A 22,023-nucleotide genomic window follows, 5' to 3' on the forward strand; every position below is an offset into this window, starting at 1 on the left:
ATTGCTACGTACAGGATTCAGATCATATTGTTTTAACTTGGTCATTCAGAGAGTTACGGGTATTTGCGAAAAAATATTCTTTCATTGGAGATATATAAAAATCATAACTCTGTAATGGATAATGACATCTATTATATTCTACACAGGTATTGCAATAGCTTGCATACAGCCCTCAACTTCTTCAAAGTTGCCTCAAGCGAGATGGGAGAATCTCTCGGTGGTTTCAAACCTTGGAAGCCCATGCCAAGACCCATTGCCTTAATTAGGCTTAGCGGCTGACAAAGACCCAGCTGAGGCTCTTAGGGTACGACTAGTCCCAAAATGGCCAAGCGACTTGAGCCTCCACAACCACACAGTTGGCGATGACACAACAAGCGAAATTTCAAAGCGAAGCGACAACGAAAACCCCGAGAGACCAGAACAACGACAACATCGACCAACGGACCTTTTTGCCTTTCTTCCCTTCCACATCCCCTTCTCTTCACCTCTCGTGTTTCCATCATATTTACTCCCAGGCAAGCTAAAAATAGGCCAATCGCAATCATGGGAGGTGTTACTGTTCGCGATGTGGATGTAAGTTTTTCCTTTGATGGGGTTTCTTTTCTCTTGCTTTCCAGTTCTTGGGTGTAGCTTGGAGATTATTTGGAGGGGGAAATGAGAATGGGAAGAGGATGGGGATGAAGATGCACTTCGATTTGAGATATTGGAGTTGGGATTTTGGGTGGAAGGGTGTGCAGGGGTTTGGGCCGAGATACGATCGCAGTCTGGATGTTTCGCCAAAAGAGAAGGGTGAATCCTTCGGAGTTTAATATCGGGCAGAGGACGACGGGAGAATGGAAATGAAATGAGCTCACGACTGTTGTTTTGGGGAGGGAGCATTACCTTTATACATCTTGATCGTATCAGAGGGCTGATAAAACATCACTTTTTCTATACAGGCGCAAAAGTTCATTGCAGCATACTCCGCCTTCCTGAAGAGACAAGGCAAACTCCCAATCCCAGGTCCGTTCCTATGACGTTTATTACTCACTTTTTCCGATTGCGGTTTGTTTTGATTCAACGGGACCGGGAATGTCTGACACCAGAGTTGTGATACAGGTTGGGTCGACACCGTGAAGACCTCGAGAGCGAACGAACTTCCCCCTCAATCTATCGACTGGTATGCAATATTTAATACTCCATTTTGACGCGACATCTATCTTCCCGGGAAGCACGTTAGAGAGATAAATATTCTGTCGCATCTCGACTAATTAACAATCTACCCCGTAAAACATTGACACAGGTACTACATCCGCGCCGCTTCCATTGCCCGACACATCTACCTCCGCAAAACCGTCGGTGTCGGTCGTCTACGCAAAGTACACGGAAACCAGAAGAACCGTGGCTCGCGGCCCTCCCACCACGTCGAAGGCAGCGGTTCTGTTGATCGAAAAGTCATCCAATCACTTGAGAAGATTGGAGTGCTCGAGCTTGATGAGGAGAAAGGTGGTCGAAGAATTACCCAGAGCGGCCAGCGGGATTTGGACCGTATTGCCAAGACGACAGTTGAAGAGGAGGAGGAGGAGTAGATGTCTCTTTTGCAGGGGGCGTGTTGTGTGAAGAGAGAGATATCCGGCGAGGGGCAATGGGGGATTTTGGATTTGGCTTTTCCTTATGTCATTTCCGGATCGTCTGGTGCACTGTTTGTGGGAAGGAAGAGAGGAAGAATATAAGGAAAGCATGGGATAGGGAAAGAAAGGGAAAAAAGGCAATGCCGACGGTTTGGGCTTATCCACATGAGACCAACAATTTTTTTTTTTTTTTTTTTGATTCAGGCGTTGATAAAGAATGGGGGCGTGTGGGATTTATATTCATGCGACATGAATGGCAATCGAAGAAGACAAAACATACAGTGGAAGAGGGCATAGTGGTTCATTTTTCTGCTTTGTATTTTTCTTTTTTCCCTGCTTGAATCGAAAATACACACATGCCTGATAATTCCCTTGTGTCTGTTCTTTCTAGTTTTCCCCGCCACACCTGCGCCTGGATTCCATTTGCCCTCCAATGGAATACCTTTTCATCTGTACTTCTGGCCCCCTTTTCCTCTGTTTTTTCTCGAAAATCCCGGCAGCACGGACTTCTTGTTTCCAGATCCACATTACTTGAAAGCGTTCTCGCTTTTATTTCCTTTCTTGTTTTTCTCATCTTTTATTCCCCGTTAATCTCGTCGGATATGGAGAATTAATATCTTTTCCAAAATCTGTTCAAAAAAAGAAGACCATATCCCTTCTCTTTCCACCAGCTCGCAAATTGCCTTCCCTTCTAATCCTACTAATCCTGCCCTTCCATAAGAATCCGGGTATTATTGGATAATGAATGGTAACAATTCCGCTACTGCTGACCTTTGTGCTTCTTTAGGTGAAATCCAACCCTGTTTTACGAACACGGATGCAACCTGTTAAAATCGAGGGCATTCAGATTACAAGGCCAGTGGCAATTTCCTAGGGAAAGATGCAAGTTAATAAAAAAGAGAAACGCTTATTGTTACCAAGGCTAAAACTGTGGGACAGGATTAGCCAACTTCACAGTGTATAGGTTCGAATCTCATATCCATATCCCATCGCATATCAGTTGTCAATGGCATCACAGTGCGCTTAGTGATAACCGGCTAGTTACATGTGTACAGTCCTTGAAACTCTGAAGAAATACGCAATAAAAAACCCCACAATGAGAAAATCACTCACTTGCATGGGTGAAAAGGGACATTTTTTAAATGGACAATTTTGATTAGGTACCTCCCCTCTGTTCAATTTTGAAGATGGATTTGGGCTGATAAGGAAATGTTAAAGTAGAACACTAAGAAACACGCCGGGAAAATTTGAACAGTGAAGGTGGCGTGGGAAGAAACAACTTCATGAAATAGCAACGCATAACGACCAGATAAAAAGAACACATTTCGGTCAGAAGAGGACGCCAATCACCGTGGAAAGAGATGTCATGTCAGTTCAAAACTAGAGGCTTGCTGGGGCTGAAAAAAATCACAAAAGAAGGGAGGAAAATTCAAAATTCAAGGGAAAACAACTACCAATCCATGTTCTGATCACCATTTTCCGGGAACCCATTTGAATTTCGTCTGGCCACAGTACCTGTTTCTTCAAAAAGGGGATCATCCTGGTTGACCCTAGCTGTCACGTTGGAGTTCCGATAGGTAGGAAGCATTGACCCCCCAGGCAATAACGCAGATAAAGAAGGCAACAGCTCGTTTTCAGGAATGCCGGCATGAAATCCACCTTGGGTCTGTGAGACAGGACTGTAGCGATCTCTAACCTGTCGAGGCGCCACGCTCCGGACCCTTCGACCAGCAGGCCGGGTGTTCTCACTATGGGGAATCACATAGCCTACGGCGAGGTTTGCCCACGCTGCAGCGAAATTATGTATCAAGGCACGGGTTTCGTCGTTATCAAAATCAACTGGGTCAACAAATATTTGGCCGGGGACAGAAAACGTATTCGAAGATGGATCCGGGCGGTCTGAAGTAACAGAACAGGGGTTGCGGGGATGGTCATGCTGCGTCTGCTTGGATCGGGTGGGCCAAGATTGGGGTGGAATTAAGGTGCAGCCTCTTCTGTTATTGTTGTTGTTGTTGGAGTCTTCGTCGACCGCGATCGGGGAAGGAACACAAAGCTCTTTGTTCACCAGGATCTCGTTTTCGGGATCCGGATCACCTATTCTTCCATTCTCAACATTAAGGATGTGATGGAGAGGGGGCAGCATACTTACAAACTTGGCTGCTGTCCTCGTCCTTGTCTTCTTCATCTGTCACTGTGGCCTCGGATTTACTGGGTGTATCTTTTTGGGACAAGGTATTTCCGTCGTCAGACATATCGTTGTCATAATCCATGTCTGCTGAATCGTCTTCGGACTCCTCTCGGGACCCATTTTGGGACTCATCATCTCCATTTCCGTCTCCCTCCTCGGATTCCTCGGATCCGTTGTCCTCCTGTTCCTCCTGGCTATCCTCATCCCCTTCATCTTCTTCGTCGTCTTCACGATCTTCTTCCGCTTCATCCCGATCTTCTTCCATGTTTTTTGTTTCGTCGTGAGTCTGATCTGTGCTCGTATTATCACCCTTCTCACCGGGTTCCCCGTTTGATTCCGAATCGGCAAATTGTGAACGGCTAGTTCCGGAGACAGGATAGGGGCTCGAGGATGACGTCCCACTGCCCGACCAAGCCAGGTGATCATGCCCTGCTGGAGTAAGATACTCAGGAAGTTCATTGGGATCACGCCGCTTCCTAGACAGCTCTTCGTTGTTTTGTTTCCGTTCCTTTTCCAGCCTCTCCTGTTCTCGTTTTCTGCGTTGTCGTCGCTCAGCACTTGCTAGAAGAGCAGCCAAATATGGGGAGGGTGGGTCACCAAAGACCGCGCGACGGTTGCGCGACATGAACTCAAAGGGGGGTAAAGGAGGTGATTCACTCTCCTCCCGTTGGTTTCTGACCATCTTGGAGGTGTGGAAACTGAGTATTTGGTTTCGAGGGGAACACCTTAATAATCAACTGGATATTGGAGGCAGCCTTGATTTCAAGATGGGACATGCCAGGGGCTGCACCAGTTTTGAGTTCTCCGTTGCTTTTTTGGGCGACCAAGGGAGGTTTTCTTGAAGGGCGACAGTTACCACAACAACAGCGGCGATTATGAAAAGACAAGCTCTCCGGGGGATAGATCAAGACTAAATGTCTTAAGGCTGGAGGGGCTGAGCGAGGTGTATGTAAATAGGGTAGTGACCAAGATAGATGTTGATAGAAACAGCCAGGGAAAATGAAGGTAGAAAAAGGAAAAGGTGTTAGGAAAGGAAGATGGTAAGTAGTATTAAGGAGATTTTTGTCTCGATAGTATTTATAGGAGAGCAACACAAGAGAGTGTTGATTGTTTGAAGTGAATGTGGAACTTGTATTTGTTGTGCATCTTAAAAAGGGGTTGCCAGACAAACAATAAGCCCATACAAAGAAGTGAATTAACACAACTCAGCCCAAGAAACCCTTTTTGTCACCTGTCTTTAAGAGCAGAATTCCTCCTCTTCGAGCTTTTGCATTTACATAAGTCCTGGAGTTTCAAGAAACAGCAGAAGTTAAGCAGAGAAAGGCCCATCAGGAATTCGTAATATGGAAATCGCGAGAATTGTGATATAGATATCTGTATATACACCAAAAATTATATTGAAAATCAACGCAGCCAACCTCCAAGAAACAGCAAACTTTATACATCGCATTTTCTATATCAAGCCAGCTCAGCTTGAAATCTAGTCATTGGATACTGTGGGATCCCAGCAGACTGGTTCATATTTGCCTGTGTCCAAAGCACCCATATCCTCAGCGGAGAGCTCGAAGTCGAAAATTCCTGCATTTTCCGTGATACGGCTATCGGTCACGGATTTAGGAAGGGGAACAAAACCCTGCGCAGTCCATTAATAAACATCAATCAGTTACTTCAACAAGATCAAACAAATAGCTGCAAGCTTGAAAATCGGGTTCAGGTTCAGGGACCCCTTACCTTCTGCAAGCTCCAACGAAGGAGAATCTGCGCAGGTGTCTTGTTATGTTTCTGGGCTAAATTCATGAGCAAGGGATCATCCATCTTGGTTGCTTGCACCAGGGGACTATAAGCCTCAATCACGACGTTGCGCTTTTTAAGCCAGTCGACAATGTCCTGGCGGGCGAGCCAGGGGTGCAACTCATATTGACCGACGTCAATCTTCCCACCAACAACTTTGCTATACTCCTCTAGCTCGTCCAAGTGATGGACGCCGTAGTTGGAGACTCCAATAGAGCGAATTTTCCCTTCTTTTTGGGCTTCTACGACAGCACGCCATGTTCCTTCGCGTTTTTCCCGTCCGCCATATGGGGCGTGGATGAGGATTCTGTGAGCAAACTTTTAGCTGTTATATCCCACTTCCCCCCCTTGACCTTGTCGTACAAAGACTCACAGATCAATATAATCAATATTGGCTTCCTTAAGACTCGAATCGATCGCGTTCTTGGCTTCCCGGTAACCCATGGCACTCCGTGGCACTTTTGTGGTAAAGAAAATATCTGAACGTTTAAGGCCACAGTTCCGGATGGCCTGTCCGCACTCGGCTTCATTGCGATAGGCCTGCGCGGAGTCGATCTGTGCAATGGGTTAGCAACCCGAAGAGATAGTCAATGGCACCCGCCATTCCGTCTAACCACCTTAGAGGTGACTAGATGGAAGGCATCTGGGGAAAATGCCACTCGGAGACACATACATGTCTATACCCCAATTCCAAAGCTTTCAACACCGCTTTTTCAGTTTTTTCGGGAGGTCTATCACGCAGTTATCTGAGTATGAGCATAATATCCGCAGCAATAATAGAGTGTGCAGCAGGGGTACAAACGTTTGATACACCTATCGGAAAATGCCAGTTAGCCAAGGTCCAATAAAAACTAAATTCGAGGATCACGGCAACTTTTCTGGGTAACTATCAGGCAGGCCCTTCGTTTCACAGCCCAGCCCACGTCTATACTCTGTTATGGGCAAACATCTGAAGCTGAGAGGGATTACTTACACCAAATCCCAGGACAGGGATCTTGTGTCCCGAGTTCAGTTTGTAGGTGGACTGAAGGGTGAGAGCAGCCATTTTGTCAAATAGTAGACTAGATGTGCAACAAGATAGGGCGGACTTTAGGTTTGGATTTAACGAGGACGGTGAAACGACAAAGGGTGGCTTCATGGATTTAATGTAAACTTGAATCTCCTAGTAAACGTGGAAACAAACGGTTCCGAAGCACATCGAAATCATATCATCAGAAGATGAGCTGCTTTTCGCGTAAGCTAACCAAGGTAGTTGACTATATATAGCTGTTTGCCAGAGTTTGAAGACACGGTTACAATCCACATTTTATCATAACTACTTGTCCGTGCGGAACAAAACTCTCTTTCTGTTTCCCATGTAGTTAATTGACTGCCCTGGACAAACTTATCCAAGTCAAATCGCCCCCAGTCGCTGGCCGTTGACGGTGATATATCAACATTAACATTCCCTCAGTTAACTAGTTATTGCGGGGTTATGACGACAACAGCAGGCAGCCCACTATTTAGCTAACTAACTAACATCACTTAGGAAATATCAATTACCGCCAGACTGTGGAAGAGTTAGCTAACCAAGCCTAATTGTCCCGGAAACGCCGTGGGAACTACCGAAATTCTGCATCATACTTTTTGGGTCTACAAGGATAGCTGTTCAGGTCCCGCAGTATCCTATTTGATATGCGGTTAATCAAACAGAACATCGAGAGAGATGGCTCTGGCTCAGTTACGCTCTACCCCGAGGAACCGGAGGACATGGTATGCCCTGTTTATGATCATTCGAGCAGGCATTTCAAATGAAGCCTTTCTTTATATTAAATATAGATCTGACCGGATTTTACGCATCACATAGCTAATCGAACTCGTTTGGTTCAGTGGCATTGTTACAACCTCATCCGACCGCATGACCTCCTCAAGGCGAGCGCGATACGTCGCGTTACCACCACTGCTACAACGGGGACGACAAGTTCCTCCCGCGTCCCTATGACGCTACAAATCCGTGTCAAGAGCTTGGATTTTGACCCTCAGAGTTCCCAGCTCCATGTCTCCGGCCAGATCGTCGCGGAGACCCCGTACACCAAGATTGGTCAGCATCATACACTCGACCTAGAACTACAGCGGAACTTTACGCTTGTGAAGGAGGTTGAACCCTCAGGAGAAGCGGGAGGTTGGGATAGTGTAGCGATTGAAATGTTGAAGGATGCAGTGGATGAGGGAGGAGATAGAAGGGCAGAAGCCGTGGCGGTGGTGATGCAGGAAGGCCTTGCGCATATATGTTTTATAGGTCAATTCCAAACGGTTCTGAAGCAGAAAATCGAATTATCCATTCCGCGGAAGAGGCAAGGTGGAAGCGATCATGACAAGGTAAGCCTAGATATTGTCTTCGTGGGAAGGACCGTTCCGGTGTTGTGACATTCTGACAAGGGAACGATTGAAATTAATAGGCGATGACAAAATTTTTTCAAACGACGCTTGAGACACTCATGCGTCTGCTCGACATCAATACGACATCCAGTCAACCTTCATCTACAAGCTCTGCCAATGGTACACCTACGAAGCCTATTCTCCTCGCATCCCCCGGCTTCACAGCAGCTGGGTTCCAAAAGTACATCCAGTCTGCAGCGAATACATCCATACCCGCCTTGAAACCACTACTACAAAGCATTGTCATCGTCCACTCCTCTTCTGGCCACATGCACTCCCTTGCTGAAGTCCTTCAATCCCCATCCGTCCAAAGCCTCCTCTCAAACACCAAATACGCTAAAGAAACCACTCTCATGGACAAATTCTTCGCCGAACTTCGCAGGGAGACCAACAAGGCTACCTACGGTCCGCGAGAGGTTGAATCCGCAGTGGAACAGGGCGCAGTGGGCCGTGGAGGTGGAGTCCTAATAATATCAAACCAGCTGTTTCGCGCCCAAGATGTAGCTGAAAGGCATAGATGGGTGGCGCTGGTGGATCGAGTGAGGGACGTGGATGGCGGGGAAGTCCGAGTCCTTAGTTCCGATCATGAGAGCGGGCGAAGACTAGATGGTTTAGGTGGCGTAGCGGCCCTATTGACATTTCCGATTCATGAAGATGATCAAGATGATGAGGGTGAGGATGAGGGTGAGAATGAGGGATGAGGGATAGCTTCAGAGAAGGAAAATATTGTAAACCAAACTAATATGCTTAAATCTAAATCTGAAAGAGCACCAAGGATGATTACCTCGACACCAGGAGTCATTAACTGCGACGCGGATTAGAAAATGTAGATAAATCTTTACGCATCAGGTCGGCTCTATTACAGCATCGCTGTAGCTGCACCTGTAGCTGCACCCTCTTCTCCAAAAACAATCCTCTTATCCCAGGCAGCTTCAGTTTCCCAGGAGCTATATGAGGCTTGATCCTGCATTACGAAGCGCTGCACAATTTCTCTCGTGACAGCGTCGTTATCCCTCGCAGCATCCAAAATCAACAGCAAGCCACAAACCACATACTCAAGTCCAACAATGAGGTCTCTCCCTTCCCATTTCAATTGCTCTTTATCCTTACCCTCGATAGATTGCAACCATTGCTGCCACGCTTTCTGCAATCTCTCACCCTCCTTCTGAAACGAATGCTTGTTGGCAATCGCCAAGGCGCTCGAGACCCATTGACCAACGGCCATCAGGATTTCGGGGCCCTTACGAGATTTTATAACACGCACGAAGTCATCTGCCATGATGTCAGTGGTCCCTTCCCAGATGCTGACGACACAGGTGTCACGGAAAATCCTTGCAACATTGAACAAAGGATCTTCGTTCTCGAGATAGCCGACACCACCAAGGCTCTCCATGCAAGCGCGAACGCCGTGTATGGCTCTGAGTGCCGTTTGGGCTTTAGCCATGGGGGTAAGGAGACGCAGCAAAGCACTAGCCTGCTGGGCATCAGTGGGAAGAATAGAAGCACGCGTCGCCAGGGTAAGGCGACTATCTTGGCCTTCAGAAATCCCCAATAACGAAGCAACTAGGAATGCAAGGTGCATCTGCGCTCTATACATCACATGGTCTCGGGCAAGAGCTCGTACATGAGCGGGGATATCTGTGAGAAGTCTGCCTCCAGAAACCCGTACTCTGGCATATGCTCTCGAGATAGCCAGTGCCCTTCCCCAACCACCAACCGCTCCGATGATGTTGTGGAATCGGGTAATATTGAGGATGGTTGAAATTTCCTTGACGCCCTCTCCTTGTTTTCCAATCAAATAGCCCCTCATCCCCTTCAACTCCAGTTCGGCGGTAGGAAGTGTTTTTGTGCCAAGCTTATTTTTCAGACGCTGGATCCTCACACCGTTGAGTTCTGTTTCGCCTTCGGTTCCTCCGGGTACCTTTCTGCGCAAGGGAGCATAAAAGGCACTGATCTGGCCATCTGGACCCGTTTTGGCCAGCATAATTGTCATATTGGCATCTGTTGCGGATGAGAACCATTTGAAACCGTCCAGCTGCCACGGCCCAAGAGGATTCCCAAGCGAATCAACACCATCGCTGGCGCTCTGTTCTTCGGCTGAAAATTTCCTGGCCACGGTCTCAGTTCCACGAACATCGCTACCACCCTTCCTTTCTGTCATCCACTGACCACTGGTCCAAGCAAAACGAGGATCGCGGCTGATTAATCGATTTCTTGCTTCTCTAAAGATACCTCCATCTTTATCGTTCAAATGCGCTCCGAGCAGTTTGGCTGCACCATCGGTCATGGCGCCGGGGCATGTAACCAGGGCGGCACTCGAGGTCCAAATGTGCTGTTTGATGGACTGATATACTCGGTTGTTCCAGTGCGAGGCCGGATTTCCTGGTGCGTCATCATAACCCAGCGCCACGAAGCCCTCTTCGATTCCAATATCCTGTAGTTTGCGCCAGCCCTCACTTGTGACCAGGGGATCCTGTTTATTCTCCACTCCGAACGTGGTAAGTGGACGAAGGTAAGGCTGGTTCTTCTCCGCGTCGGCCACATGGGCAAGATGCGATCTTGAGAGTACAAGACGGGAAAATCGAGATAGATCTTCGTCGATGATGGAGGGAGTTGGGGAAGGAAGATGCAAGGAGATTATCCTGCGAAGGGCAGCATCTTCAACGTACTGTGGAGGGATAGTAGGCGGGGTTTGGAAGAAACCCTTGGTTGCGCTGGACGGCTCCATTTTCTTTTTTGTTGTCATATATGAATATGACTGAACTCTCTTCTTATAAAAGTACTATTATTAGGTGTAAATAAATTATTAAAAGACCTCAATTAATTGGTATAAAGTATCTAGATTGTCGGATCATATATAGGGTGATCTGAGTGGTCTTGGAGCCTCGGCATGTGATGGAGCTGGGGTAGCTTCGCAGTCGGCTACGGTTCATCAGAGTTCATGATCAAGATCGGCCTGATCTAACATCTAACTCGTATGTATGAAAGTGTGGATTGTTGTTAGGCATGAATTAGTTAGGTGTCTACAGGATATGCAAGAATCAATAGCAGTGAGAGCTGGTCGTAGAAGGGCTCGTCTCTTTACCACAGCACAACTCCTTGATCTCAGAATACTCAATGATGCATACAAGGGATGGAATTCACTTTCAGAATCTGCACATCCATTAAGAATAGTTGTGAGAATTGAAGTATGCATCGGCGAGTTCCACTATCTCTGCAAGCTTGAGCCAAATCGACCGAGGTTGACATTGAAATTGTTTCAATATGTATGGGTGTGTACACACAAAACCAGACCTTGCTAGGCGGTCAAGTACCCATCTAGAACCGCTTGGAAGTATTCGAAGCGGTCGACCAACACCAGCGGCTCCTCGAGAACTTCGTTCACCTGGACCAGTATTGCTCTCGGTGTCAATTAATCGTTGTTGGGTCATCGCGAAAATCGCACGCGATTGATTGCTGCAGTGATGCCTAATCTCACAACCAGGTAGATCAGATGGGTAGACACACCAGAACAGTGTAGACGATGCGCATGTAGCAGGAGCCTTAAATGAGAGGTGGCAGCCTTGCATTAGCAACTGAGAAAAAGAGGTAGCTGAGACAGTTGTCTGGTGGGTAAAACTCATTTGTCTATGCAATCCTGATGACTCTGCGAAGGTCGGTTGCTTCGCTCGATATAAGGTCAAATTGGCCCTCCTAGCACATGTGTCTCAGCTACAAAATATGCACTTATGATTGAAATTCTGCCAGTGAGAACCATATTTTTTGCCTTGCCATGAGTTTACGCCAGTTCCTTCGAGCGGCGAAGGGCGGAATAAATATTATCTAAGACTCGATTCCAAAACCAACAAAATATTTGCCAATTCCTCACAGCCAGACAGAGCCGTTAGGGAAACGAGTGGATGAAGAATTAGGGAAGGATGCCACCAAGAACCCTGAGATTAGAGAGGCGACAAAGGACATCATGGTAGAGTAAGTATATCTCTCTACTTTGTTGATCCCTTGCTCATAACGGGCTTCAACAGGAACCCATTTCATCCCAGTCCCAATGACCCTATTCAGCACGCAACTGTCTCCTATGAGCAAAGTTGACGGTTCTGTTGTAATGATAAACCTAGACAGGTATATTCGACTCCCTAACACTCTGGAACCAGACAGCTCATGATAACCAACAGAGTGACGCAAACATGAAGAGTTCAGGCTGGCGACCAATAGGTGAAGCTTGAGTCTGAGCAGTTTTATTGGGAAAATTTGCTGTGAGCTGTTCTCAAAAAACCAAGTCGATTGGTACAATTATTTAAGCCACCTCTCAAACGCCCTTCCCGTCAAGCCATCCATTGTGTAGTATTTCTTTTGCGGGAGGACGTAACCCAGAGTCAGGAATCAAGACCCTTTCCAAGAGAAGAATGCCTTCCCTGAAACTCCTACTATTCCAGAATCGATCGTACGGTTACTTCTTGTCGTTCCTGGCCCAATCTCGGCCAGCGCTCTTTGCATTATTGATATTAAGGTGCCAGGCTCAGCAGGAAGTCATAGAATATGTCGTATCTGACCCTGTCCTCATACAGTTGGGACATGTCGGGACTAGATCCCTCAGGAAGTCGGTCATATAGCCCCCAAATATTAGGGCGAAGGTAAGCCTGAATCATATAAAGATACTTCGCACAAAACAGCTGAAGTCTAAGCAGATATGCCAAAGGAGACACATACTACCATACCCCAATCTCATATGTGGGCTCTCTAGACCAGGGAAGACCAGAGAGAATTTCAGGACTGCGATAGGGCATTGGTTGTGCGATTCCAGTCGAAGGAGGTGGACATTGATCTCTCTCACTTTCTGGCACATCTAAGAGCTTCCGAATATTTTGTGCCCCTTCAAACTTTTGGCTCTGCGAGATTTACCTCTCAAAGTTTAGTCGGGGTTGGGTTGTGTCAGGTTTGCGCCAAAAAAAAAAAAAAAAAAAAAAAAAAAAAAACCCTTTTAGTACAACCTCCTGGTTGTTGTCTGAACTCCGTGCTTTGCAAACATGAGCCCCTGACGACGGGCCAAAACGTAGGTAGAGTGGTTACATGCAACCTTATATCACCTGATGAATCTCATGATCCGTTCCAATTTGCATGGTGATGGGAAGCTGCAAGGACATTGATGGTAAGATACACGCTGAGAGGCTTTGGTCAACGTGGTTTGCGAAATGTCTGGCGCGGGTCGGAGAATCAGCGGGAACGACGACAACCTGCATTTTCGCCATATCCTTGCCAAACGTGTATATAGCGTGTGGTTAGCAACTAATAACCAGTTAATCCAAATTCAGCCTTTTGTGATAACGTATTTCCCAGTGAGGGAGCCACAAATTGAAAATATTTCAGAGACTAGATTTTAATCTGAAAAATATACACTCAACTACCTCTAATCTAATTAAATTAAATCAAGCTAGGACCAGGACACCTTATTCTTGTATGCCGGAGTGTGTTACAATTGCTGCACCTCTGCAGTGCTTATGGCTGGCAGAGGTACAGAGGGGCGGAACGGCAGACTGTTCAACGAGGAGTTCAGCAGAGCTCAGCGAGCTCAGCCATGTCGGGATATCTCAGTAGCTAATGTTGCATCAAGTTGAGCTGTATATTCTCCTACATTCTAACTCCCAACCATCTTGCTAGTAAAATAGGTGGTAACTAACTAGAAGAGGATGTGCGGGGCTGACAAAGCGACTAAGTGAATGTTAGTTTAACTAAGTCCTGAGACAACACACAATCCTGACACGCAGACGGAATAGCAGGCTCAGCAGCTTCTTCTCTCGTTAAGCCCCCTTTACATTGAACTCAGCCACTATTAAATCTTATATGCTTTAAAACTTCTCTTTCTCTCATATACAAAATAAATAAATAAATATATACTATTCCTTTTTATTATAGTAAATCTTGACTAATATTTCATATTCGCAGATTGTACCTCAACGGCCCGGCTATTCTGTGATGACTAAGCGGGCTTGCGGCAGGAATTATTTTGATCCGTCCCATCTTTTTAACGTCCGTGGACCAGCAAATGTTCTCCGTGGTCATCTCTTAGCCAGGTTTTCTGAGCTCAGAGACGGAGCATCGCGATCCAAGGTATGTCAACACACGTCCCCAATTTCGTATGTTGTGCTAGCTGTTTCACTCTATCTTAATCTCAAATGATGAACTATTTATTGGAGCTGTCCTAATCCCTTTTGTGAGGAGACACTTGAATCATACGCAAGAATATACCTATCTGAATGTTTGCTTTGCTACATCTGTAACATCGAATTTTTGTATGCCTTCTATTTGAAATACACGGACTATATTGATTCGCATTGCTGATTGCAGATCTCCTAGGGGTTTAAATAACAAGCGATCTGACTTTTCAGCCTTTTTGGATGAGAGCTTCCATTATCATCAGGCTTCATACCTAAGAGCACTTGAATATTCTTGCTAGACTCTCCATTTTAAAGGGAGAAGTAGATTAGTAGACCCACATCAGAAAAGGACAACATGAGTACAGATCCTCGACTTGCTCGAGCAATGACCGCAAATCCACCCCCTCCTCCACCGCCTCCGCCCCCGCAGGAACCCTCATCTTCAACCCCTCCAGCGGGGACGGATGGCACAGCCGATGAAACACCTACACCACCACCACCGCACCCCTCATCGACATCGTACAAACTTAAATTCTGCACAGTATGTGCCGCCAATCAAAATCGGTCAATGGAGGCACACAATCGCCTCTCCTCACCACCGTCATCGTATCCAGTAATATCCTTCGGCACCGGGTCCCTGGTCCGGCTCCCAGGCCCATCCATCACGCAACCTAATGTCTATAACTTCAACACCGTATCCTATGCTCAAATGTACGATGAATTATTGCAAAAAGGACCCTAGACTATACCGCAACAACGGCGTCCTCACCATGCTCGAGCGAAACAAGGGCGTGAAATGGGGTCCGGAGCGCTTTCAGGAATGGGTACCCGGAATGCCGCGATTGGATCATGTGTCTAGAGGGGACAAGGGAAGTTTGGGGACAGAGGGCGGGTTGGTTGATGCTATCATTACTTGTGAAGAGCGGTGCTGGGATGCCGTGGTTGATGATTTGATGAATCGCGGTGCCCCGCTGAATCGCCCCGTGCATGTTTTCAACGTCGACATTCGTGATAGTCACGAGGAGGCCCTGGTTGGCTCCAAGGCGATTCTTGACCTGGCAGACAGGCTGAACAGTGCAGCTGATGAGGAACAGAAAATCAACGGTGCGAATGGCTGGGATCAGGCGACTGGTGAAGCGAGGAGATGCTTCGATGAGAAGGTTCCTGAGATCCTTGCCAAGTGGCAGGAGAAATGGCCCAATCTACCCGCATTGTGGACTCTATCTTGGTTTTAATAGTGCTCGGGAAATATTTGATGGGCTGGCCGTCAAATTTATGAGAATTTCGTCTACTGCGATTACATTGATTAAAGTTTTTAAGCGTGGAGTCTGGGAGTTTGTCTGTTTATAAAATAGTCATGTATCACTAGAACACTATCAGAACGGTAGCGCTTTACTGTAGCATAGGGCCTTTTAACATTATATGAGCTTAATAGTAACGCTTGAGAGTAGAAGTGAACAAGATGCATGAGAATTTGATCAAGCTTGAGCAAAAGTCTGAAAGGGCAATTCGACCAGCAAACTATTGCATTATCCGATGCACCAGTCAACATATGTAGCAAAAGCCGAGTTATTAATCATCCCCTGATCAATGGATTTGTGGAGTCAAAAGCCATTAGACATATGCATCATTAATTGCTCCGTATATGCATCACTACTTAGCAAGGTGGTCTGAAAGTTTCCAGAGGAAATCGGAGAGGGGTTTCCCCAGAGTTGCATAGACAACTGGCCCTCGAATCAAAAGATGGATTTGGTCCTGCTGGAAAGGAAACCCAAAATTGCAGAATCGTAGACAACTAGATCTGCGATCCAGCCAATTCCCAGATGAAAATTCCACGGGCCGCGTGGGTCCTATGGTATGCAGGGGCATGAACTAGGAGTCCCCCCAAAAAGGGCTTTCCAAAAAGTAACGATACCCAATTATCATAAAAGGCTTATACGTATATATGTTAGAATCACAGTTGACTGCTACCCATCAGCCTGGCGTTTGCTGCTTTGGAATACTATTCAGCAGGCTCACATCCTCTTCCATGACCGGCGTATTGGTGCCGCTCATCAGGATTGACTGGCATTCTCGATACCATTTTGTCAGATAACCTCTCCTTTGGGCCTGAGTCATCCCCTCGACAACGAGAGCAAACTCGGTGAGACTGTCAAATCCAAATCGCTTGGCCATGCTACAAAACTGACGCCTCTTTACGTCCTCTGGCGGGTGGTACTTGAACCGAACACGCTTGCCTCCATGGGTGACATCAAAGCCTGAAGAGACATCATCTTGCGAGCCTTGGAAAACTTGCTCCTCACCAAAACTGGCGCCGTCAGCTGCCATCTCGGCGCGACGGCTAAGGCGTTCTTCGATCTTCGATGAACCGATCACTTCGGAGTTTTCGTGTGTATATTCGACACCTGCTCCAGCTAGAATGGCCTGGATAGGGTCATGCTTGGCCTGTATGACGTTCATTTTGTTTTCGTTCCTGTCCCCGACCTCTTCTCCTCGAATCATGGCGGCTAGTTGGCTCATTGCATCGTCATTCTCCTCATCGTTTGGTGAAGGGAAAGGCTCTTTATTAAGCCCATCATTGGTATCATCCAGTTCGAGCTCGACGATTTTAACACCAACTTTGCTCTCCGCGACGTTCGTCTTGTTGACGATATCTCTCAGGACGATATTGTCGCCCTGGTATTGAAACATATTTGAGAGGCCGAATATTTCGCCCCTTCTGCCCTTTTTTTCTTGGATCCCTTTGAAATATCGCCGTTCTGTGCTGGCCGTATATCCAATATTTGCCTGTTGTTGTTTGTATATCTGGCGGGCATAGACAATTTCTTCGATTGTCCCAGCAGAAATTAACCGGAACACTTCAACATCTCTCGATTGCCCAATACGATATGCGCGGTCCTGTGCTTGGAGATCGAAGGCAGGATTCCAATTCGGATCCACAACGACGACCTTGTTAGCAGAAGTGATATTCAGTCCTATTCCTCCAGCCCGCGTAGAGATAAGAAATACAAATTCTCGAGGATCAGCGTTGAAATTGTCAACGGCTTTGGCTCTATTATCGTAGGTCATAGAACCGTCCAAATAACTGACGTTATAACTAGTATGTTTGAAAAGCATCTGGAGCATTTTTAGCAGCCTCACACTATGCGAAAAGACAAGGACTTTGTCTCCATTTCCGTGCCACCACTTTAACAGTTTCTTTAATACTTTCCACTTTCCGCAGAACTCGTGGTTCGCATAGTTAAGGATTGAATCCCTCGTGGCATAAAGCTGTCGCCACTGGTCCGGTACGGCGATCTGTAACATTTCTAGGTCCTTATCTTGTTTTTCAGACGGATCCTGTGATTGTGGAATGAGAATAGCAAGGTGGTTGCTGAGCTTTTGCAGGTTTGAAATCGCCGGGAAGACATAACTTTGCCATTTTCCACCCTGGGGTAAGTACATGCGACAACACCAGCCGGATTTCTTACGGGATCCACAGGAGCAAGGATCAGAGGACATTTTGATATACTTAATTATATCACTATCTAAAACCCTCTCGTACGCATCCGCTTGGGTTGGAGTGAGGGGGCAAAATACGACTCGATCACTCTTCTTTGGTAGCTGGTCCGCGATCAGCGTTTTCATGCGGCGGAGGAAGAACGGAGGTAGAAGGTTATTAGCCAGCTTTTTTGCTGTCTTCCTCGCTTTGCTAAGTTGGTACATAGTTGCATCATGAGACTGTCCTAATTTTAGCGGGTCACAAATCGTGGACTTCCAAGTGGATACCGGCCCAAATTTCCCGGGGTTGGTCCAATTGAGTAGTGTCCAGAGTTCTTCGTACTTATTTTGGATAGCTGTACCAGTAAGACCAATTCGACAAAGAGCATTAATTTCGTTCATCGACTGTGCTGTTTCTGACTTTCTCTCCTTAATAATGTGGCACTCATCTGCCACGACGCAATCCCACTCAACCATATTCAACGCACCCTTATTGAGCACGTAGGTTTTGTAGGTTGTGAGCATGATCTCAACCCTGCCTGAAGCAGCAGACTGTAAAGCTGCCTCCTTTCCAGCACCATGATATACCTCCACGTGCCACCAACCCCATCTATCCAATTCAGATTTCCAATTTTGCAAAAGAGTCCCAGGACAAACAATTAAAGTTCGGGGATACCAAACCCCGTCTCCCGTTCGTCTCATCTTTCGCATGCGCTTAGCATCTCGTTCGTCGCCTGTTTTCCCATATGCGGCCGTTAGGAAAGCTATTACTTGCACTGATTTCCCTAGACCCATGTCATCTCCGAGGATCCCGCCTTTCTGATAAACGAACAATTCGTGTAGAAATTCAACCCCCCTAACTTGATAGTCTCGTAGCCACTGTGCGATCGGGGCCGGGATCAAGCCTAAAGAGTACGGAAGTTGAATGTCTTCATAGTTTCTTGATGGAGTAGCCTTTTGGAAATCCGGCTTCTCTTTCAGATCCTCCAGATGCTCATCATCAGAGAACTCGACATCGTCAAAATTTGGTGGTAATTTTAATCCTGCCTCTTTCAACAGCACTGTTTTCTTATCAAATGCTGAGCGGCGGTTTTGAATGTAGTTTGGCAGGATGTGTCCCATCATGTCATCATCGGATGATAATTCTCCATACTCTTTCAACTGTCGTTGTCTTTTCCGGGAGGACGTGTTGGTTTCTGTTTTGGCTGGGCGTTTTCCAACAATTGGATTTTGAGTTACACCTTTAGCTCTGCGAGTTATTGCAGCTGCTTGTTTGCGCTGGAGACTTTTTCTGTTCTTGAACTTCTCATATGCAGCTGCACCATCGTCAAAATCTTTTATATCACTGAATTCATCGTCTGACAATGATATGATCTCCTGGTTTACAGATACGGCAATTGGGTTTTTAGCGCTGCATGCCTTGCGGCCCAGTCCCGGCTGTTCTGATGAACTGACTCCTACATCCGATTCTTATTAGTTTGGTAAGAATAACGAGATAATAGGGGCCGGGAGGAATTGAGAGGCTCCTATACCTCCAGAGGTCTCCATCCGATGCCGCCATTTCTTGGGAGTACTCCTTGGGTAGCCCAAGTCATCATCGCTAGCGTCACCGCTTTGTGTGGTGGCATCGGAATCCTCCAGCTCCCATTTGGAAACCATCCTAAATAAGAGAGAGTTGAACTTCTGACCCTAACGGGCGGCCTCCAGAGCTGGATGCGGAGACACAACGCTGACCTTGAAGGGTAAATCGCCAAGTCACATGACCAGACGTCAAAAATAGAAAAGCTTAACATCGGATTTCTTTTCCCCAGCGCAGTAGAGATTTTCTCCTTTCTGAAACAAAAACCACGCTCTGATGCTCATACCAGCATTTCAATAAAGCGACCAACGAAAATCATTCTCTCTCTAGCTATCTATCTTCCGTCCATTGGATCCACTTCTGTCCAATTTGCCTTAAATTGCTGCTCTTCACCAAAACCTTTGAGCCGCCGCTCCCCACAGTGAAGATTATACCCATATCAGGATTGGTTTGTCTGCGGAGGGGAAATTGGAGTATAGAGCCTCACGAAAGACTTCTCTTAATTTTATCTCATGAGAAACGATCTTGTGCTGTTGTAGTCTCCTCAATTGTTGTTCAGTCATTGGTAAAAGAGTCACGATACCTACTCCAGCGCTGTGCAAGTACGCACAAGACCTAGATAAACCCTTATCATTATGCCTCTCGACACCTCAACAACATATCGCCTCACAAGACTTCGGCTAGATGGCCGTCGTTGGAATGAACTTCGCTTAATGCAAGCTCAGATCTCCACTAATCCCGCGACATCTGGATCCTCATATCTCGCAATGGGCAATACCGTCGTTATATGTATGGTACATGGGCCAGCAGAGGGTCGACGATCTGAAGCAACGGGCCCAGCTCGTGAGGGGGCCGTTATTTCTGTCGCGGTCAATATTGCAGGTTTCTCTGGTGTTGACAGGAAGAAGAAAAGTTTAGCCGCCGGTGGAGGTGGAGGTGGAGGTGATAGGTTGGTAGCTCGTGTCCATTACCTAAATATGATTAGTATTTGGTTATTTTTTTTTATATATCAGCTTTGTTTATATTTCTAACCAAAGCTACAGACAAGCATCTACCGATCTAGCCGTTGCCCTTCGTGATGCCTTTCAACCACACCTACACACCCATCTATATCCACATAGCACAATATCTCTTAACATTTCTGTTCTGTCATCTGATGGCTCCCTCTTCGCAGCTTGTATAAATGCCTGCACCCTGGCGTTGGTGGATGCTGGAATACCTATGCCTGGCCTTCTTTGTGCTTGTACAGTCGGAATGAGCGGACGGGCATCTACACCCGCCACACCAGAAATGAAACGAGTGGGTGGAATCAACGAAAGTTTAGATCCGCTCCTTGACATGTCAATGCCTGAAGAACAAGAACTTCCGTTCATGACTGTTGCAAATTCAAATCCAGCCCCCTCGGGACACGACTCCATGGATGATGAAGAGGACAACCAGATGCTGTCAGTTGTCCAGATGGAGTCTGGCGTACATATATCATATCTGGAAACTATGTTCGCAGTAGGGCTCGATGGTTGTAAGCAGGTCAGGGAGATCCTGAACGGCGTGATAAAAGCAGCAGGCCGGAAAGTGTTGGAAGGGGAGGGCGAAGGATTGGCTGATGGCATCGAACGATGAGCTGAACTACTTAATTATTTCTTTGTGCAGCGGATGAGGCAGGGAATCCTATCGCGTCGAGTCATGAACTGAACCCTTTTCATTTGCAAATTGCTAAGATACTGCCTCTCTAGTTTTGATCTTCATTTACTGCTCGGATCTGCCTGGAACAAGAATTCCAACACGAGACAAACCATGAAGATTACAAAGACATGGTAGAGATGCTGTTAAGCTGGGTCAAGGTTGCCCCTGATGAACTACGTACCCGGGTCCGCGACAGCAAAGAAACCCTGGTACGCACGATCACAAAAATATCTGATGGATCTTTCTCTGTGTGACATGAGTGCTGAAATCATTGAGGGGTAAATTACATTACCATCGTGAACTTTATAGTCTCCTAAAACATATTGAAAAATGGGCCACAAGATATGCAGCCGCTTTTCTATCCTTTGCTCGAATCGATTGATCGAACTGATCCAACCGCGGTTTATCGGACGTTTACCGTGGTGTTGATCTTAAAAGAGGAATCAAGAAAATCACCATTGCCTACGAATCATTTCCTTATTGGATATGAAAACAATCCCAGTTTCGCTACGGATAACTATGCTGAACTGTGGGGCTTTATTGGTGATTGACAATTAATGGCAATAAATAGACTAAGCGATTAATTCAAGAACTAGTTACTTGAACTTGTTGATGTCAGGGAACCGTTTCTTTCTCACCAGCGATCTGAGCGTAACCCCCGAGCCAACGCCTTGTGTTTCTGTGACCCAGCGGTCTATCTTCGATCTTATGCGAGGGGAGGTCGTTCAGTCCACAATGGCACGCTTCTTGTAAAGGATTCACTGTTTCTGACGCCGTCTATCAAATACACCTAGCCATGTACACTCGTAGCCGATTACCAGATATTGATATCTAAATACAGATGAGCCATGTAAATCGAATAGAGACTGTCAGATATTTTGTCGGACCACATGCTCGTTCCTGTAGATAGCAACCTTTGCAATCGATCAAGCTCGCCATTCTGTCATATTTTATTCAGCTGATATGTATATATGGTAGTTATAAGAATGTTCATGCAACAGCCTGTCACTCTTATGTTCTTGCTTTTCACAATGGGTTTTTAGCTTTAGTTCTTTTCTTGTTTACCATTTTTAAAAATGATGATTGCTCAGAAAGAGCTCCTTAAGCCAATTGAAATAAAGG

The 22,023-nt window shown here is 46.4% G+C and overlaps 8 protein-coding genes across 8 annotated transcripts; 4 read left to right on the top strand and 4 right to left on the bottom strand.

Annotated features, from left to right (window-relative positions):
• Positions 1–543: 543 nt before the first annotated feature.
• Positions 544–1,568, top strand: PAAG_05778 (40S ribosomal protein S19; the record flags this gene model as incomplete). Its single annotated transcript, XM_002792450.2, has 4 exons — positions 544–573; positions 939–1,002; positions 1,099–1,159; positions 1,283–1,568. The coding sequence occupies 4 exons, from the start codon at positions 544–546 to the stop codon at positions 1,566–1,568; spliced, it is 441 nt and encodes a 146-aa protein (XP_002792496.1).
• Positions 1,569–3,060: 1,492 nt separating this feature from the next.
• On the bottom strand, positions 3,061–4,480 carry PAAG_05779 (hypothetical protein; the record flags this gene model as incomplete). The annotated part of the gene is made up of 2 exons (XM_002792451.2): positions 3,061–3,704; positions 3,760–4,480. 2 exons carry the CDS (start codon positions 4,478–4,480, stop codon positions 3,061–3,063), a joined length of 1,365 nt encoding a protein of 454 aa, XP_002792497.2.
• Positions 4,481–5,278: 798 nt separating this feature from the next.
• PAAG_05780 (2,5-diketo-D-gluconic acid reductase A) lies at positions 5,279–6,634 on the bottom strand (the record flags this gene model as incomplete). The annotated part of the gene is made up of 6 exons (XM_015845680.1): positions 5,279–5,431; positions 5,530–5,896; positions 5,963–6,144; positions 6,263–6,320; positions 6,392–6,402; positions 6,563–6,634. The coding sequence occupies 6 exons, from the start codon at positions 6,632–6,634 to the stop codon at positions 5,279–5,281; spliced, it is 843 nt and encodes a 280-aa protein (XP_015699906.1).
• Positions 6,635–7,263: 629 nt separating this feature from the next.
• Positions 7,264–8,708, top strand: PAAG_05781 (translation factor pelota; the record flags this gene model as incomplete). The annotated part of the gene is made up of 3 exons (XM_002792453.2): positions 7,264–7,341; positions 7,459–7,947; positions 8,028–8,708. The coding sequence occupies 3 exons, from the start codon at positions 7,264–7,266 to the stop codon at positions 8,706–8,708; spliced, it is 1,248 nt and encodes a 415-aa protein (XP_002792499.1).
• A 158-nt stretch (positions 8,709–8,866) lies between these two features.
• On the bottom strand, positions 8,867–10,735 carry PAAG_05782 (acyl-CoA dehydrogenase; the record flags this gene model as incomplete). Its single annotated transcript, XM_002792454.2, has 1 exon — positions 8,867–10,735. One exon carries the CDS (start codon positions 10,733–10,735, stop codon positions 8,867–8,869), a length of 1,869 nt encoding a protein of 622 aa, XP_002792500.2.
• Positions 10,736–14,514: 3,779 nt separating this feature from the next.
• On the top strand, positions 14,515–15,394 carry PAAG_05785 (transcription/RNA-processing factor Ssu72; the record flags this gene model as incomplete). Its single annotated transcript, XM_002792457.1, has 2 exons — positions 14,515–14,870; positions 14,902–15,394. The coding sequence occupies 2 exons, from the start codon at positions 14,515–14,517 to the stop codon at positions 15,392–15,394; spliced, it is 849 nt and encodes a 282-aa protein (XP_002792503.1).
• Positions 15,395–16,133: 739 nt separating this feature from the next.
• On the bottom strand, positions 16,134–19,298 carry PAAG_05786 (DNA excision repair protein (Rad26L); the record flags this gene model as incomplete). Its single annotated transcript, XM_002792458.1, has 2 exons — positions 16,134–19,096; positions 19,172–19,298. The coding sequence occupies 2 exons, from the start codon at positions 19,296–19,298 to the stop codon at positions 16,134–16,136; spliced, it is 3,090 nt and encodes a 1,029-aa protein (XP_002792504.1).
• A 555-nt stretch (positions 19,299–19,853) lies between these two features.
• PAAG_05787 (3' exoribonuclease family) lies at positions 19,854–20,838 on the top strand (the record flags this gene model as incomplete). Its single annotated transcript, XM_002792459.2, has 2 exons — positions 19,854–20,167; positions 20,262–20,838. The coding sequence occupies 2 exons, from the start codon at positions 19,854–19,856 to the stop codon at positions 20,836–20,838; spliced, it is 891 nt and encodes a 296-aa protein (XP_002792505.1).
• Positions 20,839–22,023: the final 1,185 nt, after the last annotated feature.

The sequence above is a fragment of the Paracoccidioides lutzii genome (assembly GCF_000150705.2).
Source record: "Paracoccidioides lutzii Pb01 unplaced genomic scaffold supercont2.15, whole genome shotgun sequence".
NCBI classification, from domain to species: Eukaryota; Fungi; Ascomycota; class Eurotiomycetes; order Onygenales; family Ajellomycetaceae; genus Paracoccidioides; species Paracoccidioides lutzii.